This window comes from Oenanthe melanoleuca, chromosome 11 (assembly GCF_029582105.1).
Source record: "Oenanthe melanoleuca isolate GR-GAL-2019-014 chromosome 11, OMel1.0, whole genome shotgun sequence".
Lineage (NCBI taxonomy): Eukaryota > Metazoa > Chordata > Aves > Passeriformes > Muscicapidae > Oenanthe > Oenanthe melanoleuca.
Window position 1 is genome coordinate 6,596,185 of NC_079345.1, and position 20,462 is coordinate 6,616,646.

At 52.1% G+C, this 20,462-nt stretch overlaps 2 protein-coding genes across 2 annotated transcripts; both read right to left on the minus strand.

Annotated features, from left to right (window-relative positions):
- Nucleotides 1-245: 245 nt before the first annotated feature.
- Nucleotides 246-5,094, minus strand: CCL17 (C-C motif chemokine ligand 17). The gene is made up of 6 exons (XM_056501048.1): nt 4,953-5,094; nt 4,504-4,615; nt 4,072-4,173; nt 1,590-1,738; nt 899-1,004; nt 246-568 (listed from the first exon to the last, which is right to left on the minus strand). Exons 1-6 carry the CDS (start codon nt 5,017-5,019, stop codon nt 460-462), a joined length of 645 nt encoding a protein of 214 aa, XP_056357023.1. The 5' UTR covers nt 5,020-5,094; the 3' UTR covers nt 246-459.
- Nucleotides 5,095-9,035: 3,941 nt separating this feature from the next.
- Nucleotides 9,036-16,771, minus strand: LOC130257666 (mucin-5AC-like). The gene is made up of 4 exons (XM_056500435.1): nt 16,064-16,771; nt 13,434-13,551; nt 11,746-12,805; nt 9,036-9,764 (listed from the first exon to the last, which is right to left on the minus strand). Exons 1-4 carry the CDS (start codon nt 16,122-16,124, stop codon nt 9,756-9,758), a joined length of 1,248 nt encoding a protein of 415 aa, XP_056356410.1. The 5' UTR covers nt 16,125-16,771; the 3' UTR covers nt 9,036-9,755.
- Nucleotides 16,772-20,462: the final 3,691 nt, after the last annotated feature.

Sequence of the window (20,462 nt, forward strand, 5' to 3'; positions counted from 1 at the left end):
TGACCATGCCCTGAGGATGTGCAGCTTTCTCTGGGGTGAGGATAACTTCACCTGTGGGTCCTGGACCTGTGTGTCAGGGCCTGGCTCTGCTGTCACATTCCCAGTGAAGCACACTGTGACCAGGCACAGTTTGCTACTGGAGAGATACAAGCTTGTGGCTCAGGCTTTTTTTGTTTGCAGCATGCCCTGGGTTTGTTAGGACCTGTTGCTTGGTTTGGAGAATCAGGAGAAGTTCAAACAGCAACTTGTAGCAACGAGTCTTTATTATAAATATTTGCTCCACAGGCACAGCTCAGCTGGGCAGTGGCAGCAGGAGGAGCTGCCTGGTCCATGGCACTGACACCTGATCCTGCTGGGTGCAGGGGTGGCTCCTCCTGCAGTGCCCAGGCCTCAGCACTGCTGGAGAAGAGCTGCAGCACCTTTGGCTGCCTCGAGACACAGGAGGGCTGGACGGGCAGGTCAGATGGTGGGTGGAGTTGCTATTTTCTTTTGAAGCCGTTTGATGGTTTTAGCCACCCAGTCCTTCTTGGGGTCAGCACAAATCTCATCACCATTGCCAGCCACAATCCTGCAATGAGAAAGTGAGGAAAATGAGTAAAACATGAACTATGAGCCATTCCCTTCCTGTGCACTATTTCTTCCCTCCATTTTTTGCAGCCCCATCCTGGACTGAGGCTTGGAGCCACCCCCAGCAGCCTGTGCCCTCCTTGGGCTGATGGTGAGTGTCTGAGTCCTCCCACATCACTATCATTAGCAGAAAGCACTAAACCCCATTTTTCCCCCTCTTTGCCACCCCCCAGAGCTGCTTTCCTACCCCAGCTGGGACTGAGCTGTCTGTGGGGCAGGAAGGATGGGGGATCAAAGATCTGGGATGGGAAGCAAACCCCGGGATACTCACACAACTGCAGGCTTGGGGCAGTCCTTGGATGTCTCATAGTAGCTCTGAGGGTGTCGGATGCGTTTCTGTGCATATTTAAAGCAGCATTCCACGGGTGCAAAGTGGGCTGTGGAGGAAGGGGGGATGTTGTGAATTGTTGTGAGCCAGGCAATGGCATCACCAGGTTTGGAGCACAGCGTGGAGGCTGTGGAGCATCTCAGCAGCTCCCAGAGCATCCTGTGACAGGGGTTTGTCACCCTTGACACAGCAAGCACTGGGGCAGGGGACAGCCTGGGACCTGCCACCTCCCAGCCCCAATTCCTGCAGTCCCAGAGCACATGGTAAAGTCGAGGTGCTCAGTCTGGGGATGAGGTTTTGAGGTTTTCCACAGCAGGGCACAACTTGCAGGGTGTTTTGGAAGGCTCCAAACAGCTGCATGTTGTCCTCCCTCCTACCCCTTGCTCATCCAGCTGAGACCTGAGGAACAACTGCCAGAGCCTCCTCCAAGCTGCTGCAGCCTCTCCCCAGGTCTGGCTTTGCTGAGACCACCCAGCACCTTCTCCATCCATCCATGCTGCCCTGCCCTGCCCAGGGGGTTGCTCCTCCTGTCAGCAGCACCATTCCCACTCCCCAGGAATTTCCCACCCAAAGGGATGTCCCCAGTGGGGGCTCAGAGCCCTGAGCTGCAGCAGTGACCCCTGAGGTTCCTTACCTGTGGCGTGGTGCAGGGAGAAGGTGAGGAGCAGGGTGAGCAGCAGGACAGTCCTTGCAGGGAGCATGGTGGCTCTGAGGTGGCTCTGGGGTGGCCCTGGGGTGGCTCTTTGTGCTCTGTGCAGCCCTGCCCGGTGCCTGTGCCTGAGGCTCTCTCCACACCGTTATTTATCCTCTGCCTGCCCGCCCACTCAGGCTGCATTTCCACAAACTCCAGACCTGTGCTAAGAAGCCGGGCTGAAGGGGGTTTCTGACGTTTATTTTTGGGACACATCCAGTGCTGGGTGGAAAATTTCGAGGAGCAGTTCTGCATTCGATGGCAGAGCTGTGACGTGGCAGGGGAGCTTCCAGACTCTGGTGGAACTGAAAGCAGATACAAACCATCTTCCCCTGCAGGCAGAACACCAAGTCCAGTGCTTGTCTGTTCCTAAAGGAGAGACATCCCCCAGTCCCTGAGCAGGGACAGGTCCTGGGTGGGTTCAATTGCTTTGCCCAGTGTCAAAGGCCAGTGAGGGAATCCCATCCAAAGTGAGCTCCCCAGACACCCTGGGCACACAGAGAGCACTGGGTTGAGCAGGAAAGCACCAGGGGATGGGATGGGATGGGATGGGATGGGATGGGATGGGATGGGATGGGATGGGATGGGATGGGATGGGATGGGATGGGATGGGATGGGATGGGATGGGATGGGATGGGATGGGATGGGATGGGATGGGATGGGATGGGATGGGATGGGATGGGATGGGATGGGATGGGATGATGTTGGGCAGAAGCCACACTGGACCAATCCAGAAGGGACCCCAGAGCAGGGGGTGTCAGAGGTGCTTTTGGTGGGCTCAGCAGACTTCACAGAAGGGGAAGAAATGGGGCAGGGGCAGTGGGGTGTCTGAGGAGGGTCTGGGTCTGAGCCCAAACTGAGCCCAAGTGTTGTCTCTGCCTCCCACAGCAGCACTGGGATTGAGAGTCGGGGGATGGAGCCTTGTGGCCCTCAGTGCACAGACAGGGCATTCCTGCAGGGAGATGGGACTGATCCTACCACAGCCCCAGGAGTCATCCCAGGTGCCAGGGAGGAGGGGTGGGTGGCACAGACCCCAGTGGCAGCACCACAGAGCAATGCTGGACATCAGCCCAGCTTCCAGCAGGGATCTGCTCCCTGGGAGAGCAGGTGCAGTTCTCTGTGAGGAACTGGTGAGGTCCTGCTGGGAACCCACAGGGGATGATGCTGAGGGGGAGCACAGGAGGGGACCTGGCTGTGGTTTGGGGGGTGAGGCAATCCAAGGCTTCTCAGGAAGAAAGATGGAAATAGGTTTCTTTGAAGATTATCTCATGTCCGCACGACTTCTCTGAAAGGAGAAAGGAGAAGGAAGCAGATCCAATGTGCTGAAAACACTGGTTCAGAAGAAATGCTCTGCAGGATGTGGGGTCTGCTGGCCTTGCCTGGGGCAGGGTGGCCACACAGAGAGCTGGGCACAGCCTCACTGGCTCTAGTGCCACTGTCCCCAGGCAGGGCTCTGCAGGGAGACAACACCTGACACAGCAGCCTGACTCCTCTTCTGTGGGCTTTGCATCACCCCCAGGTTCTCCTGCCCTCCCTGTCCACGTCCCCAGAGCACAGAGCCTTGGGGCCAGCAGCCACCAGGGTCACACCAGCTGCTGGGCACTGGTTGGAAGCACACACCTGTAACTAAAGGAGAACTGAGCTAATTACTTTTTCCAATCAGCATCTCCTGGCAGAGAAAATCTCATGTGCCAGCCCTGAGCTCCCTTTTAAGGAGCTTTATTTATTAAACTGTCTTTAACTCACAACTTTCCTCACTCTTGCCCTTCCAGTTCTGCTCCCCCTCCCAAATCCCTGGCGAGGATCACTGCTGAGCTCCCCATGGCTCCTGGCAGGGGCAAAAATTCCAGGGCTGTGTGTGCAGGAATCCCTTGTCTGATCCAGCATCCCCTGTCTGTCCTGCCTGCCCAGGGAGCTGTGCAGAGAAACCTTCCCCTGCAGCCCAGCTCAGACACCCCATGGCAGAGAGGCTGTGCTCCTTCACAGGACAGCAAATGGGAACTGATGGCTTTTAGTTTAGCACCTAAAAACCCTCAGAGGAGGCTCCAGCCCCTTTTGGGTTCCCTTGCAGTCCCATCCGTCCCCCTCCCTTCCTGCCCTGCTGAGAGCAGGGAAGAGCCAGCATCCAGCCCCAGCTGCTGGCAGCAGCACAGTCTGGGGCTGGGAGAAGAAAGGACACCACTCTCCAGTATCACACAAAGTAAACTTTATTTTGTGGCTGTGATCAGCAGGCAGGTCTGGCAGGGCCAGCAGCATTCCAGGAGCTGGTGCCCTGCTGTGGATGCAGTGCAGGGCTCTGGGGGGTCAGTGCCCTGTCCCAGCAGCTGGAACATCCACAGCCCTTCCCAGGAGCTCACAGGGACTGGAGCCTTCCTTCCCACCAGGATGTTGGGTAGTCTGAACCAGGGCACCCCCTCTGCATCACGGAGCACGAAGCCCTTTCCTTTTTAGAAGCTCTGTAACTGCTCTCTTCACCCACTTGTCCTCTGGGTTTGCACAGATCTTGACTTCTTTCTTGGTCTCAAACCTGCCAAGGGTAAAGGTGAAGCTTTGTGAGGAATGACAGCTGTGGTTCCACTCATGCCCACACCATCCTCCCTGCCCTTTCCCTTTGTCCCTGAGTGCTGCCCTTGGTGTCCTACAGGCAGCTCATCCTGAGCCCAGCCCCTCTGGAGCCCCTGCAGAGCCCTCAGGAGCTGTGCTGTCCTTGCAGAAGTGCCCAGGCAGTCACATCCTCCCCTCATGCTGGAAGATCATGGGGGTTACACAGACCTGTCCCTGTCTGCCCCCAGCTGGAGCAGAACTGGACCCAGGCACCCAGGAGACAGCACAGCAGAGGGAGGTTGCCAGGACTTACACAATTGCTGGGGAATAGCACTCCCTGGGAGTTGAGTAGAAGCCCAGCAGGTTGTCCAGGCGGACAGGGCGCTTCACGTAGCCAAAGCAGCACTCAGATGGAGAGTAAGGACCTGGGGAACACAGGGGTGGTGAGTGCTGGCTCTGGAGGGCAGGACCTGCCCCAGGACAAGGCTGGTGAATACAGCATCCCCAAACTCTGCAAATGCTGCCATGAGGAGCCCCAGTGCCCTCCTCCTTCCTTCCCAGGGACAAGGATGCTGCAGGTTATCAGCCAGCCCTCAGCAGCTCTGCCAAAGCCACCCAGCCCCAGGAGCAGCTCCATCCCTCCCACCCCAGCATGTGCTGCTCTGCCCTGGCCAGGGCTGCTCCTCCTGCCAGCAGCACCATCCCTGCTCCACTCTGGGCTTTCCTTCCTGACCAGCAGCAGGGGCCCATGAGGTTCTTTACCTGCTCTGGAGCATGGGGAGAGGCTGAGGAGCAGCACGAGCAGCAGGACTGTCCTTGCAGTGAGCATGGTGGCTCTGGGAGGGCTCTTCCCTGCAGGATGCTGCTCTGCCTCCTTGGGGATGCTCAACTCTGAGCTCAGGCAAGGAGGTGCCGCAATTTATGCTCTCTACTCCTCCCCAGTTATCAATTTTCTACAGAATTTGAACCAAATCCAAGCAAAAGATACAACTTCATTGCCCATGGGGATTTCCATGTCACATGGGATCATCAAAATTACAGACACAATACCTGGAAAGACTAAATAAATTGTGTCAGCTTCTGTGTTCACCCATGCAGGGAAAATCATGAGGGAAGTGAAACCTTCTCTGCAGATGTGAATTCAGGAGCTCCTGGGCCTTAAGAGAGGGAATCTGTAGCCATAGGAAAGGCAAAGCTTGGTGTTCCATGCAAGGTCCCAGCCCAGAGCCAACACAAATGTGCTGGAGATGCCTGGATGGCTTGTGAAAGCATCAAACAGGAGCACAGTGACTGCTGCTGCCACCAGCCCTCTGTGGCTTGAAAGCAGCAGGTTGGCAAATAGTGGCAGAAATTGTATCACATTCCACGTTGGTACTGTGGAGAGAAACACAAGTTTTCCACCAAGAATCCCTGTTTGTAACTGGGCAGTGAGAGGGGAAAGAGAACGGGGTGTACTTGAGCCTTTCCTTGTGGGCAGGGCAGAGCAGGAGTCAGCATCAGGCTGAGGAGAATGGATGGAAAACTTACTGTTCAAAGTTTTTGGGTGTCTTTCCATCATCTTCCTCCCTCCACAGCCTTGAGGCATCCCAGATCCTGCAGGGACCTGCTGAAAGGAGTCAGCCCATCTGTGTTAACCTGGGGCACAGTTCTCCCCCTTCCTCAGACCTTCCAAGGAGCCCCTCTGTAGCTCCTTGTCAGTCATGCTCAGCTCACTTTTTTCACCTTTCCCTCTTTTTGACCTCTTTTTAACCAGACTCTAAGTGGGTGGATGGAGCAGTGGGGTCCCATGCAGATCCCCTGGCACCACAGCCCCCCTCATTCCCTGTGAACTACCCAAGGGGCCACCTCAAGCCCTTCTTCACCCCCCAGCCACTCTCTGGAGCAGGATATTGTTCCTGGCACTGTCATCCCTGGATGTCTTTTAAAATACTTGGGAGAAGAACCAGCCAATGCTGAGAACTGCTCAGCTGTCCCCAAGCCCAGCTTCATCAGACACATTTCCTGTTGGTGGAGGCTCAACATCCACTGCTCTGGATGGACCTCAAGAGGCTTCTGCAGAGCTGTGTTTCTTTTTCTGGCAGAAGATCTGGCCTAGGATGCTCTGTTTCCCTTTTCCCAGGATTTGAAGTCATGTCTGTGGGAGCCAGATGACTCACAACTAACTCCCTGGAGACCTTTAGAAGTTTCTTCTTTTACACTTTGGAAAGGGAAAAGCTGTTAAGTGCTGGAAAGCCCCTCTGCAGACCCAAGTTTTCCTTTAGTTTGAGTGGACTCAGAATAATGTGCTTGTTTACATTAAAAATGAAGAGCAGCCTTGTTATCCTGCAAGAGGAGGAGGAGGGAAGCTGAGGGGACACATCAGATGCACCTTTGCCAGCAATGGTGCCAGGGAGGGGACAAGGGAGTTGGGCAGAACCTGTGCTGGGTTTGGGGTCCCAGTGGGTGACTGAGCACTCCCAGCTGTGCAGGAAAACACAACCCAGACATTGTGCACTTGGGAAGGCACTGCAGGAGCAGCTGGGCTGCCAAGGCAGCAGAAATGGAGCATCACCCTGAAACTTGTCCCCAAGGAGGCAGTGGGAGGGTTTGGAATAAGTTTTCCTTGTTTTCTTGTGTTCTACTCAGTCACTTTGAATCTTTCCCATTTACAATAGGAGACATCCTTGTCTGGCTTCTCTAAACCCTCTTTACCCTTCCTGTGTGTAAAGCTCCTCCACATTTCCTTGGGGTGCTCACTCCAGGGTCTCCACAGCTCCATGTAGAACCCTGATTGACTCAGGACACAATCACAAACCAAAGGTGATTCTCTTCTTCCTTCCCCAAATCCCTGTGACTCCAGGTACAGCAGTGCCAAGTCCTACAGCCTGGAAAGACACTCTAAAATTAGAAATATGAGAATCTCTTCCAAAGTCTGCTTCCTACAGATGGACACTGGGGACCACCAAGTACTGTAAGCTGGTGATCTGAGATACATCCTGAGTGGGAAGCTCTGCCCAGAGGCACGAGACAGAGGCTGCAGGAAGGCAGCTGGGTCCAGGAGCCCTTCCCCAAGGCTCTGTCTGCACTGACTCCCTGGGCAAGCTCGTGCACAGGCACAGGGACAGAGCAGAAATCACTGTGGGCATGCAGGAAACCTCACAACTACAGCCAAGAAGAGGCACAGCTCACTGCATCTGTGCCAGAAACTGGAAGTGGCCTTATCTTGCTAAGGAAGATAAAATAACAGATCTGATGTCAGTTTCCTCAAACACACTAATAATGAGACACTTTTCCATTTTTATCCAATGAGGTCAATCAACCACCTCAGGGTTAAGTGGAGGATGGACTCTGCACTGGAGAGGTTTCTACGCCGAGCAGCAATCAGGGGAAATGATGCTTGATGAGGACTCCAGGCTCTTTTTTTCAACCTTGAGCCTTTTAGAGCTCCTAGAGTTTAAGCAAGCAGCAGAGAGATGCTTCAGCTCAGCTTTTAAAGCAAAGATAACAGAAAAAAATGGGACATGGAAGCAATTCCAGTCTAATTTTTAGTGATTTAATTCTGAACAGAGGTAATCCTGATAATTTCAAGAACAAGCTTCACCAGAGGCTGCCCCAAGCATGACAGCTCTTGTGCAACTTTCACAGGAAAGCAGCTGTGCTGAGACAGGTCAGAAATCCCAGCCCAAAGCAGAGGATGGAGGCACCTTCTCCTCTCCACCTCATGCTCCTCACAGGTGAGGCTGCTCAGGATGATCATGGCAAATTAGTGCCCTCAAGGCCCTACATCTGATGGATCCTGTGGGGATATGAAGGGATGGAGGTGAGCCCACGTGGAGCCCCAGTGACTGCTCCTTCTCACAGGCTCAACCAAAGCAGCTGCTCATGCCATGGTGATGTTGTGGAGCTGGAAGGGAATGTGTGGGGCAGTGAGAGAGGTCACTTCTTGACCATGGGTCCCCCATCTTCTGGGGGAAGCACCAAGGCAGGACATGCATCTTCCACACCAGTGCAGAATGCAACTCTCATCCCCTCTGAGCAGACCAGTCAATTATCCCCTGGACCAAACTCTACCCCTGGGGCAGCCCATGGAGCTCCAGGAGAACAGGAGAAGGTGTGGAGGGACACCTTGCACAGCCAGACACCAACACCAGCAAAGCTAGGGAGCCCCCACAGCCTTGAGCACCCAAAAACTGCAGGGGAGCAGCCCCAGGGAGCCACCCACAGCCTTGGGCACCCAAAAACTGCAGGGGAGCAGCCCCAGGGAACCACCCACAGCCTTGGGCACCCAAAAACTGCAGGGGAGCAGCCCCAGGAAGCCCTGCTGGCGCCAGCTCTGCCGTGGGAAATGATGGGAAATGATTCATCCTGCCAGGCCTGGCTGCCCTGCACCACCTCCTCCTTCCTCACCTCCTGCTCCACAACATAGAGGAGAAATGAAATTTAAAAAAAAACAAAAAGTGCTTTCGTTTCCTCAGAGTTTTGTTATCCCTCAAATGACCTTCCTGGCCTGGTGACTCATCTGCAGGAAATTTTCATTGACTTCCACATCTACCTAGAAGGGCACAGGGCTGAGAGGGTTGGGATGAGAGCTCCTGAAAAGCCCAGCTCCCCACTCCAGGCAAACCCCTGAGATCTGACTCTTTCACTGAGCTGCTCTTCCACCTCTCCAGCACCAGAGAGCAGCACACAGGGGCAGCCCAAGCTCTGGCTGGGGTGGGAGAGGTCCCATCTCAGCCCTTGCCCTCTTGCCTCCTTACAGAACAACTTGGAGCATAATGTTTGCTGTCTCTGAGCTGCTTTGATTGAGCAATGCCAAACCCCAGCTGTTTGTTTTCTCTACAGCCTCAGTAAGATGGGAAACACAAATCCCTGTGAGGAAACATATTTCCTGCAAACATCTGCAAGATCAAAACCCTTAAAGGAGATGGAGCAATAGCCTGGCCACATCCAGCTGTGCCATCTCCTGGCGATGCTGGGATGCTTTCCACAGTGCTCAGTCATAGGTGTTCATCTCTGCAGAGACCAGGCTTGGTAAAACAGCTCAAGGCTCAATCCCCTGAGGATGAAAGTTTTTAACATAAGGACTTTATTACTTTTACTTCTATAAAAATGTACAGCTCATATCTCATGCATACACTCAATATACAAATGAGCTGGAGCTTGTAACAGTCACTGTGCTCTACAGCAAGGGGTATTTTAACCCCCAGAAATGGGTGACACCCACAGGCTCCATCCTCCCTCCCTCCCTCCCTCCCTCCCTCCCAGGCTGCCCATTGCAGAGAGGAGCAGTGTCCCCTGTCCTGGGTTTCACCTGTCCCCTGTGAGTGCCAGCACCCTGCCTGCAGGGACAGCACGAGGACAGGGCCAGCCTGCAGAAGCAGCTCCTCCTGATGAGCTCCAGAGGGGTCACAGCTGGGAGCTGGTGGTGGAGCTGGAAGCAGTGTCCTTTCAAAGGCTGGTGGGATCCAGGTGACCTGATGGTGCACATCCATCTCCCCAGCTCCAAAACAAGCACTTCACCTGCAGCAGACAAGTGTCCACTCCTGCTGAAGGGCCTGGAGAGTGATCCAGCTCCCATGGACATGCTCAAGCCATCTAAGACCAGCAACAAAATAGACAAGGCACAGTGTTTTCCAGGGCTGCCAAAAGGGCCTTGACTCCAAGCAGCTCAGACAGGACATTACCTACATTCAAAAAACTATAAAACTTTTTTACAAAAATAACATTTCTAGTGTTTCATATAAAAATAATACCACAGTACATTGCCTCATGAGTTCCAGCTGTGCACAAGTGGGGTGCATGGGGAGGTGGCACTGGCAGAGCCAGATGTACCCTCGAGGAAAATCAACCCCAACCAGAGTTCCACAGCTGAGCTGCTGCACAAGGAAGGACTTCACTCCAAATTAATCCTTGCAATTAATCTGATTGCACCCTGTACTTGCATAGGCCAAGATGAATCTCTCAACAAAAAGCAGAAATAAGGGATGTGAGATGGCAGAAAGCAAACACAGTTGTAGTCTGTCCTCTCCCCTGCAGGGCTGGAGGAATGTCCTGCATGTGCAGTCTGACAGATCTAACAGGCCACATTCCTGGAACTCTGCTTTACAGCTGGCCCATCATTTTCTTATGATCTTGCTTATTGTGCTTTCCCTTTCATTTTTTGCATGCATATTTGTACTTGGGGATCTGATCCACTGTGGTTGGTTAGGATCTGACCCTTGATATGTATCTACTTACAAAGCATCATATCATCAAGACCTTTGCACACTCCAGCAGAATTCATCCTGGAGTCAAAGTTTAATACAGGCTTTCAGGACTTGACCACAGGTAAAACATAAGCCTTATGTACAGCAATGTCAGGATGTGTAAAAATCAAAATCAATTTAGGGTTAAAAAAAGCCTGATTCTGTTACAGTGCTTTCATAGCCTGGTGATCAGTGCAATCCAAAATGGAAAAACTAAAATGAGGCTGAAATATAAGACCATGAACAGGAATTTTGTGCTTTTTTTTTTTTTTTTTTTTTTTGAGGATCAGCAAATGTGCTTGTTTCTAGAGAGAAAATGGGATCACAAGGATGAAATGTCTGCTGTGGTAGAGTAAATCCTGCATAACTACATCCAGAATTGCCTTTAGCTCCACATTTCCTGGGTTTTGTGCTTGCAAAGAACAGCAAAAATGTTCCAATGATAATACAGGAATAGCAAAATTATTGGGTGACTTCTTGTTTTCTCCCATTTGTGAAGATTCATCAGCGTTATCCTGCCCTGGTGTTGGATGCAGCTGGACACAAGGTGCATCAGCTGGCAGAAGGGTTTATTGCATTGATTTGCCAAGACCCAGCTCTCAGAATTCATCTGCAAGAAGAAATACCCATAGCTGCTAAAAGGAAGGGCCTGATTTCAAGGAGGAGATGGACTCTGGGTTTCCAGCTTCTCTGCATATAAGATCTGTAGCACTGACCTTCAGTCCCCTGATCAGATGCAGTGTTGGTCAACTATTTCTGAAAAGCTGGGCTATCCCTCATGTCTCCAGCAAGAGAAAATGATGAGAGCAAATTCAAACAGCCCAAGGAGAGCCAGTACCAGCTGGCCACCAGGTCAGTCTTGGTCTGACAGAGCAGAGACCTGAAGTGCAAAGAAAGAAGCAGCAGAGAGTTTAAGTGCAAATTGTGTGGGTTTGGTGTTAAGATTGCTCAAGGTGGCTGAGCCCAAGTCCAACAGTGTGGTGGGTGAGTGGTTTCTTGCCTGGACCACGATGAACCACAGAAAAATTCCCAGCAGTGACTTTGAAAATCACATCAGCTGGCACAGAGCCATCAACAGCAACAGAAGAGCCACAGCCTCTGTACACAACAGTGCCAGGAGAAAAGAAGGGTCTCCCTTATTTCCAAAACACTGTGATTGGTCAGTGATGAAGTAGATATATTGTTGGGTATTCTGCTCTACACAAAAAACCTGTGATTTTATTCCCAGGCTTGCTTCCTACCAGTCATCAGTTCAGCATGAACAGCTTTTCTGCAGCAGCACACATACAGCTGAGGCCAGAAATGTCCATGCCATGAAGCATTCATATTACCTCCATTGGATAGACATTGTCTTGATGTCCTGCCTGCTGGTAGAGCAAGCCCTGTACCATTTCTCTTGAAGTTTCTTCTGGTTTGACTCCAAATTTCAGATACACCCATACAAGAACAACACTGCTGGCCATCAGTCCACACACCACAGAAACTGGGATGACGAAGTGCATTTGAGACTTGGACAAGAAGCTGGGCAGAGGCAGATTTTTTGGCCTGACTGTGATCATCTGCACTCTGGCTTCGCCTGAGAATGCCTTGTGAGTAAAAACTACTGTGTCTGAAGGCTCTTGCTCCCCTACAGGTGATGAATGATCAAATGTTGTAGTATCAACACCCCTGCTGGTATGGGAAGAAGCAGCTTTGTCTATGGCAGAAGTGGAGCTTAGAGTAGGAACTGAAGAAGTCTGTGGTGCTGTGTCTGTGACTGTTGTGCCCTTCATACAGTCCCAGATGGAGGGGAGATCTGAGCTAGAGCTGCTGGAAGCAGTGTCTGGTGTGCTGGCTCTGGTACTTGTAGGGTCCAGGGATCCATCTGGAGAAAGCAGAGGTTGGTTTGATCCTTTAGCAGCAGGCATCAGATCTGAATGTGAGTCCGTATCTTGAACAGTGGGGTGTGGGGTGGGCTGGCTGGAGCCCATTCCTGCTGCAACAGCTGCTGAGGATGCAGGAGAATTTGAGGACTCTCTCTCTGATTCTGGAGTGACCTCAGAGTGTGCAGCCTCCTCCTGTACCACAGGGCTGCATCCTGCAGGGAGCTGGGTGGGGTCCTGCCTGCCCACTGGGGGCTTGCTGGACACCTCTGTCCTGGCAGCAGGAACTTGTATTCTCTCCCTGACTGTTGTTCCAGTCCCTTGGAGGAAACTAGCTGGAGGAGTGGTTTGAGATGGAGCCATTTCTGGAAGACCAACATGTTTCTCAACACTACCAGGCCCTTCTGCTGAGGTGACAGCACGTGGTGGCATCACTGTGGCCTTTTTCCCATCCAGTTTGTCTTTGATCTTCTGCACCCATTCTTCACTTGAATTTGCACAAATCTCCCTGGACTTCACAGTAATAAGTCTGAAAATAAAAAGGGATCACTCACTGAATAAAGAAAACACTGGTTCAGGTGATTAGGGCTATGAGGAAGGAGTGTAAACACCAAGTGTGGTCTGGATGATTCATTCAGGAAAGGCAGGCAGGTGCTGCTAAGATCTGACTGAATGAGTATTAGCTGAACATGACTCACTGGTGAAGGGTTTTCCCCTAAGAAGATTTCACTTTTAGAAGCATTGTCCTGCTTGGACACAGCATTTTCCTCTTGCACTCAGGGCAGAAAGCTCCACAGGCACCCTGGGGCACTCATGAAAAACCCTCTGATTTCCTGGGTGATGTGAGACTTCCCAAGGTCAGCCCATCACTTCACTTTGGAGCCACCCCCTGGGCTGCAATAAAATGGTGCAATGGTGCATCAACTTCAGCAAAAGCAGAAAACAACAATTATCCCAAAGAAAAGAAATGGAGCTTTTCTCATTTCCAGACAAGCTCACAAGTCTGAATCTGTCTTCAGACACAGTATCTGCTTTCAGAGAAACACGTGAGCTCCCTCCCTGCGTCTCTCCTCTGCCCTGTCCTGTCAAGTGCATCCCTCAGTCCCCTTCCCCATCCATTTAACCCTGATCCCATTTGGAAGTGGGGCAGCACTTACATGATGATGTTTTTGCAGCTGGGCCCGGTGATCAAGCGATAGCCCCTGATCTGCTTCTCTGATAACGGCCTTGTAAAACTGCACTTCACTGGACACTTCAAAGGTGCTTTGGGTTGCCCTGAAATAAAAATTTCACTTCATTAAGTGTTGCCTTTTTATCAGGGCCCCTCAAAACCAGCACTATTTCTGTTCCCCCTTCTCCAGGGAAGAGTCCAAAGCTTCCAATCCCTGCTGAACTGAGATGAAGACAGATCCTGAGGAAGACAAAGCCAAATTTGCTTGTAGCACCCACACGTGTAATAAGATGAACCCAGAAAACTGAGGGGAAAAGAAAACCATTGTGAAAACTGTGGGCTTTGGGGACAGCATTTCAGCTTGTCCCATAGGATGTGCATGCCCCTGCACCTGCAGGTCGTCTCCCCTTTGGGTACCAGGAGGACTGGTCTCACCAAAATGCCCAGAAAATGCATTTCTACATCCCCCAAAGACCTACTGAAACCCCCACCAGAGGGCAGGATGCTCTGCTCTCTCCTTATCAGTCTTATCCTTTCCTCCTGTGGAACTTCCCCTCCAGGTGAGGATCCTGCCTCTCTGCTTGCTGCTACACCTGAACACCACTGGGCTCAGAGAAAGGATGCAGAGGAAGAACCTTGTGGTGAATGATGCTTCACTCCCACAGGTATCTCAGCAGCCCAGCTTCCCAAACCTTTTCAACCTCCACCAGAAAACACAGTTTTCAGTTTGCAAAGTGTAAAAATAAACCCCCCTTGACCCCTTCAAGGGGCAGGGCCAGTCACACCACTGGGGACCCATTCATGCCTGCATCTACCTCCAGCCTCCCACAACAGGCACTTGCACAACACATCCTGCCAGCTTGTTCCTGACATCCCTGGGGGCAAGGTTTACAAAAACAAGCCCTGGTTTATCTGGGGCCTCTGTGAACAAAGGAACTGGCATCTGGTTTCAATCAGGCTGCCTCTTACAAAATATTGCCTCTGATTCCCAAGTGAATGTGGTGAATTTTATGTGATTCAGTTAGGAATGATCCAGGTACCAGGCACAAGAATGAGCATCAATACAGGAGCACTCTGAATCGTTTGAATAATTTTCTGGGGAAAACCTTGGTTGCAAAGAAATCCCAAGCAAACACTCCTGTGGCCTCTCTATAGAAGCCTATTTCCACCTCTAAGTCAAGTTACACCAAAACTCTTTTGTCAGGCAATAATGTCTTCTGTGGCACTTTAGGGTCAAGAATTCCTTGCTCAGGGGCAGCTGACTTGCCAACTCTCATTAGCCAGAGGAGATTCTGCTGGTGTCCTCCACTTCCAAGAGCACAGTTCAACAAAACAGGCACAGTGACAAGAGGGCCACACTGTCCCTTTGGGTAGCCAGGGATGTGCACGGTGGGGAGCAGTCCCTGTTCCTTTGAGGGCCCTGAACTGATTTTACAATTACTGGCACCAATGCAAATGGCTTCCATTTGGCTGAACTCCTGGTAGGCTTCTCACAGAGTGGAGGAGCTTGGAAAGAGCTCTGTCTTCCAAGGACAGAGGGATGTCACAGGAGCCCTCCTCCTGGGGCACACAGCCCCGTTTCTCTGAGCTGCATCTGAGTCTCTGCCAAAGGGATCTGGGAGATTCTCCACCCAGGACCACGGCTCTCAGCAGCCACTGGCACCTGCTTTTCAGCACAGTTCCTCAAAAGACCCAGAGAGCTCCACCAGCCTCTTAGCAGAGCCAGCCCTGTTTCCTCATTTTGGGGAAATGGATGCTTGGCCACGGCTGAGCAGGGCCAGGCAGTGCCAAGCAGGCTCACCCAGGGCAGGGTGAGCTGCCTGGTGTCCCTGCTGGCCACTTCTCCCGGCCAGCCCAGGAGAACCTGGCGGAGGTGTGAGCAGGGAGGAGCTCCATGCCCGGCTGTCCTCACCCTCCCGTCCGGCGGCAGCACCGATCTCTGCCTGCCTTCTCCCTTCCCGGCGTGGGAACACAGCACCCCTGGGTGCTGGGCAAAGTCCAGCCTTGCCTGCTGAGAGCAGGGCGAGCCCAGTCCCGACAGAGCGAGCCCAGCCCCGGTAGGGCGAGCCCACCACGCCACGGTGAGCGCCCCTTGGTAACGAGCCCAGCACGGCACAGTGAGCCCAGCACGGCACAGTGAGCCCAGCACGGCACAGTGAGCCCAGCCCGCCTCGGCCCGGCTCTGACCCTGCTCAGCAGCCCCGCAGCTCGCAGGGATCTTTATGCAGAGATTTTCCCCTCGCACACACTGCAGGTGACACCCCCTCCAGGACACGGTGCCGTCTCCTCAGACACCCACCCTTGGCCAGGCTGCAGTCTTCCTGTCACGTCCCCAGGGACGTGAAAAAAGAGGGACAAGTACGTGATGCTTTTTTCTGATACAGGTTATCAGGAAGTCTCTCCGACACTCTCCCCATCTGCCCTGAAGCGTGACAAAACCATCACGGGGCTGCTCGGCTGCGCCTGCTGCCAGCATTGCGGCCATTGGCTTTCCCCAGCGCTTTCCAAACCCAGCCTGATGCTGCTGTGAGATCTCTGCATCCCACAGAGGTCCCGATCCCCTTCCCCGGCCCCATCCCCATCCCGCCCTGCTGTTCCCGGGGAGCTGTGGCTCACCTCCAGCCGGGGTCACCAGGCACAGAGCCCACAGCAGCAGCTGGACACACGCAGCCTTCATGTTCCCGTGGTGGGCAGAAGGAACGGCAGGCACGGAGGGATTACGGGCACTATTTCCCACTGCCGGCTGCTTATGGCATCCTCCGGAGCAACACAGATGCGGCCACTCATTCCAGGATTATGAAGCCCCGCGACAGAGCTTTAGTTGTTATTCATCCCTCACACGTGTCCAGGACAGGAGGCGGAGGAAAGAGGGAGAGGGGAGGGAATAGTGACTGCAGCGGAGTGGGATGGCTGCTGGAATTCCCCGCTGTACTGGCACTGCTTTTCCTAACACACGTAGAATACTTGGCAAATTATTCAGGCAGGGACTTTCAGTGGTCGGCTGCTCCCTCCTCCTCTCTCACAAATGTGTTTCTTGGCGTGTGCCAAGGCATCACTGTCCTTAGGCTTGGAAACTCTCCCCACCTCCAACTACAGCTCCCCGCTGCTCAGTAAGCTCATTAATTACCCAAAATGCCAAGGCAGTTATTCCTTTCCTTTTTGGCAGCCATCTTATAACAGCAGTCATTAGGCCAAAAAGAGACGGAATTTGCTAATCGGGATTATGATTTCATCAGCTACATTTGGATTTCAGGCTAGGCTGCCTCTAAGGAGCATCACCAAAGAGGGGTGAGCAGGGACCCAGTGACTCTGCAGGCAGCTCCTGTGCCCTGGCCGTGCTGTCTGCAGTGTGTGCTCGCTGTGACAGCCTGATTTTCCACATACACAGGGGCTTGCTGAGAGCAGGAGCAGGAGCCCCCCAGCAAGAACCAGGGTGTCTCGGGGCTTTCCGGCACCAGCCCCAAGCCAGGTCAGAAGCGGACATACCAACACTGCAAACACATCCTGCACTTTCTTTTTCATCTCAGGTCCCAGCAAACACAACAATTTTCCCCTGCCAACTCCCTCAACTGAAAGATGAAGATAAGCTCAAGACCTATAAAGACAAGTTCAGAAATCTTTTTGGCTGGAGTTCTCTTAGGGCTGGTGGGAACCTGGCATCTCTGTGCTGTGGGAAATTCCAATGGTTCCAGTTTGGATTTTAGTTTTCGAAAGAGAAAACCCCCAGATTTCCATATAATGCATTTGGGGAAAATCCCAGCCTGCAATTCAGCCTTTGCTTATATTGTATTATAAGAAAAAGCCCATTTCAAGGAAATAAAATAAAAATTAAGGCTTGAAATAGACTGCTTGATCCATCAAGAACGGAACATGCTGTCTGTTGGGAAGTTCTCTGGCCCATCCCCAAACAGTGTTTTCTCAGACTCCACAGAGCCTTACTGGAAACTTTTGTCCCCTGAAATGGCACTGCCTGAGGCCATCGGGCACCTTGGCTGCTGGAAGTGATGGCACAGCCCACACATGCTCACATCTCCCCTGAAGAAACAGGTTCTGCTTCTTCTGCAAAAGGTTTGCTGCCAGAGAAAGGTAAAACTGAGGAAGGGCTCTGACATTCAGGTGAGTGGGAGGGGGAGTGCTTTGTTTGCCAAAGGCATGACTTGCCATAGGCGTTGCTGTTTTAAGGCAGCAGCTGCTCTCTGGCAGATAATGCAGCTGCTGCTCCTCTGCAGATTGGGCTGGAGGTGTTTTACCTGGCAGAGGACTCCTCTAGGTCACTTCTGGACATCTCCATTTGCTCCTTCTGAGCTTGGCAGCTGGATTTGGAGGTGACATCTGCACAAGGAAATTTCCACGGCAGGAGTGTGGAGGACAGCTGCAGCCTCAGCATGGATTCGTGGGACACCATGAGCCACCAAGTGCTGGCAACAGCGAGGGGCTAAGCCACCACCAAGCCCTGTATTTCCCACCAAAAGCAGGACACAGAGGCACAGCAACTGCCTCCAATGGGAGCAGGCAGCTCCACTGAGTACTGACAAACCTGGGCTGCAGCTGGCAGAAAACTGCCACAGTCACTCCTAACCCACTTCCTATACCAGCCTCCCATCCCATCCCATCCCATCCCATCCCATCCCATCCCATCCCATCCCATCCCATCCCATCCCATCCCATCCCATCCCATCCCATCCCATCCCATCCCAATCTCCTCCTCCACCCCAGTGGCATTCCCTTAATGCACTTCTCTGAGGTCTTGCAGCATTGAAGAACCTAAAATCAGAGGATCTGATGTATTGCAGGAGATATTCCTGATATAACTAGTGGAAAACCACAGGTATTATTTCAGGCTGACAGTGAAGGATCTCAGGATTTCTCTGTGCTCATCTTGCCTTCAACAGATTTTAGCCTCTTTAGTTACTGTAGAAATTGTCTGGGCACTTGTTTCCTCAATTTGATTTAGTTTCACTTTTGTTTCCAGGAATAGGAGGTTGTTTTTTTCAGTGTAGATCTGGACCTGTAGATTAAATTGTGATGTGGATGAGCACATGCAGGTGACCTCCCACCCGAGCAATCCCAGAATCTCAACATCCAAGTGATGGAGTGTGCAACCCTGCGAGTCAGGGACATCCAAGCCTTCAGTAAAGCAAAGAGCAGAAAAACTGAGTAAGTGGGAACCAGGGCCAGCTTATCCCAGCCTGTTCCCATTCCTCCTTGGGAGATTTCTTGAGGTTACCCTTTGCACCCAAAAGCTCTCTGAAGGGTGTTACAGCACCAAAGAAAAGCAGTAGATAACAGGAAGAGGGCTGTTTCCCCCACCATAGTTACATGTATATAACTACAGTATGGCTGAGGAAGGCTTGGAAACGTGGACAAGGGAAAAGCATCCACAATAATTCACCCGTGCTCCTGCCATGGAGTGTGGGCAGAGGGACCACACACTGGACACTGGGCACCAACAGGGGCTCCTGCAAGCTCTGGGCCTTCCAGCACTGCCCCAGATGTGACCCTCAGCACCCACAAAAAGATGTCCAGAGAGTTCAGTGTCCATGCTGGATCTGGGCTCTCTGCCTCCAGCTCCTCCTCTGCTCTAAAGACATTTTTGTATCAGGACAGATGTTCTGCTACCTAAACAATGACTTTGATGCACACAAAAGGAGAGCTAGGAGACACTGGTGACAGGTACCAGGCACACTCAGAAGCCTGATCTGATGTCATCCCCTAACCTTTGGTTGCTCCCTGGCAACCCTTAACCAGGAACTCAGTTTACTGCTCCAAACCACAGATACTACAGGTCAAAGTGCCAGATCCCATCTTACTAGGAGAGACATGAAAGCAGCTCCAGCATTTCCCACCCACCACAGCTTTGCCAGGGCCCTTCACAGCCAGTTTGAGCTGTGCTCAGGGTCAAAGTCCTCACAGGTCTAGGGAATAGATGACTAATGCCTGGGGAGTTGCTCTTGAAGGCAAAAAGCACCTTGAACCTGCAAGCTTTATATGCAAAACAATGTATGAATAGAATGTGGGCTGTGTCCTAAACAAACAGGAAATGGCCCCAGAACACCTCCCGGCTCCTTCAGGGAGTTTCCGTGCCAGCAATTTTTGCTATTTGGTTCTTTGTGAAAGAAGAACTGTTTATTGCAGTAGACTTTTATTCCTTGAAAAAAGGCCAAGAGTGAGAATTAAAAGGGAAAGTCAGTGAGAGCTAGGAGCCTGTATCTGACCTGCAAGAAAATTGCCAGAGTGGATCAGATGAGAATGCTGATGATTTCCACTCCATGGGATGCATGTTCAGGAGCTCCCAAGGCCCCAGGATTTGGTGACTCCTGAAGGACAGATGAGCAGGGCCTGGTAACAGGTACTGACAGCATCCTTGTCTGCTCACAGTGTTGTCCTCCAAGGGAGACACTGACAAATGACTCCAGCTCTGGACATATGATGGGATTCTCTTTCCCCTCCTGCCTCATGGCAGCTCATCCTCACACTAACCCACCTCTCCTCAGTGGCACTGGCAGCTCAGCCACTGCTCTGACACAAACCAACCCACTAAGCCCTGGCCAAGGATACCAGTGCCAGACTCAGGAGAAGAGGAGAAGGTTCCTTAGAGCCAAATGTGGCCTCTTACTTTGGAGATGCCCTTTGGAGAAGCTTCTGTGCTTCATGTAGAGCACTTGAGCTATTACTGTAATAAGGGAGAGAATCAAGTGACAGGGGATCAAGAGAGTCTGCTTGGCACCACATGATTTCGTATTTTCTCACATTTGAGAATAAAGCAGGAAATGAGAAGCAGATGTCTGGACCTGTCTGCAGCCAGTGTCTCCACAGGAGACGGAAAACCTCCAGTTTTGGAAATACCAGCCACTCTGGGGCTTGTGTTTTAAGGAAACTGGTTTACGTAGAAAACGTTTTCAAAAGTAATAGAGAACATCACACTTTCACTTCTCTGAACACAATGGCTTCCTCCTTCTCTATAAATGAGAACCAATTTGGGGTCCAGCACACGGTGCAAAGTGCTGATACTCTG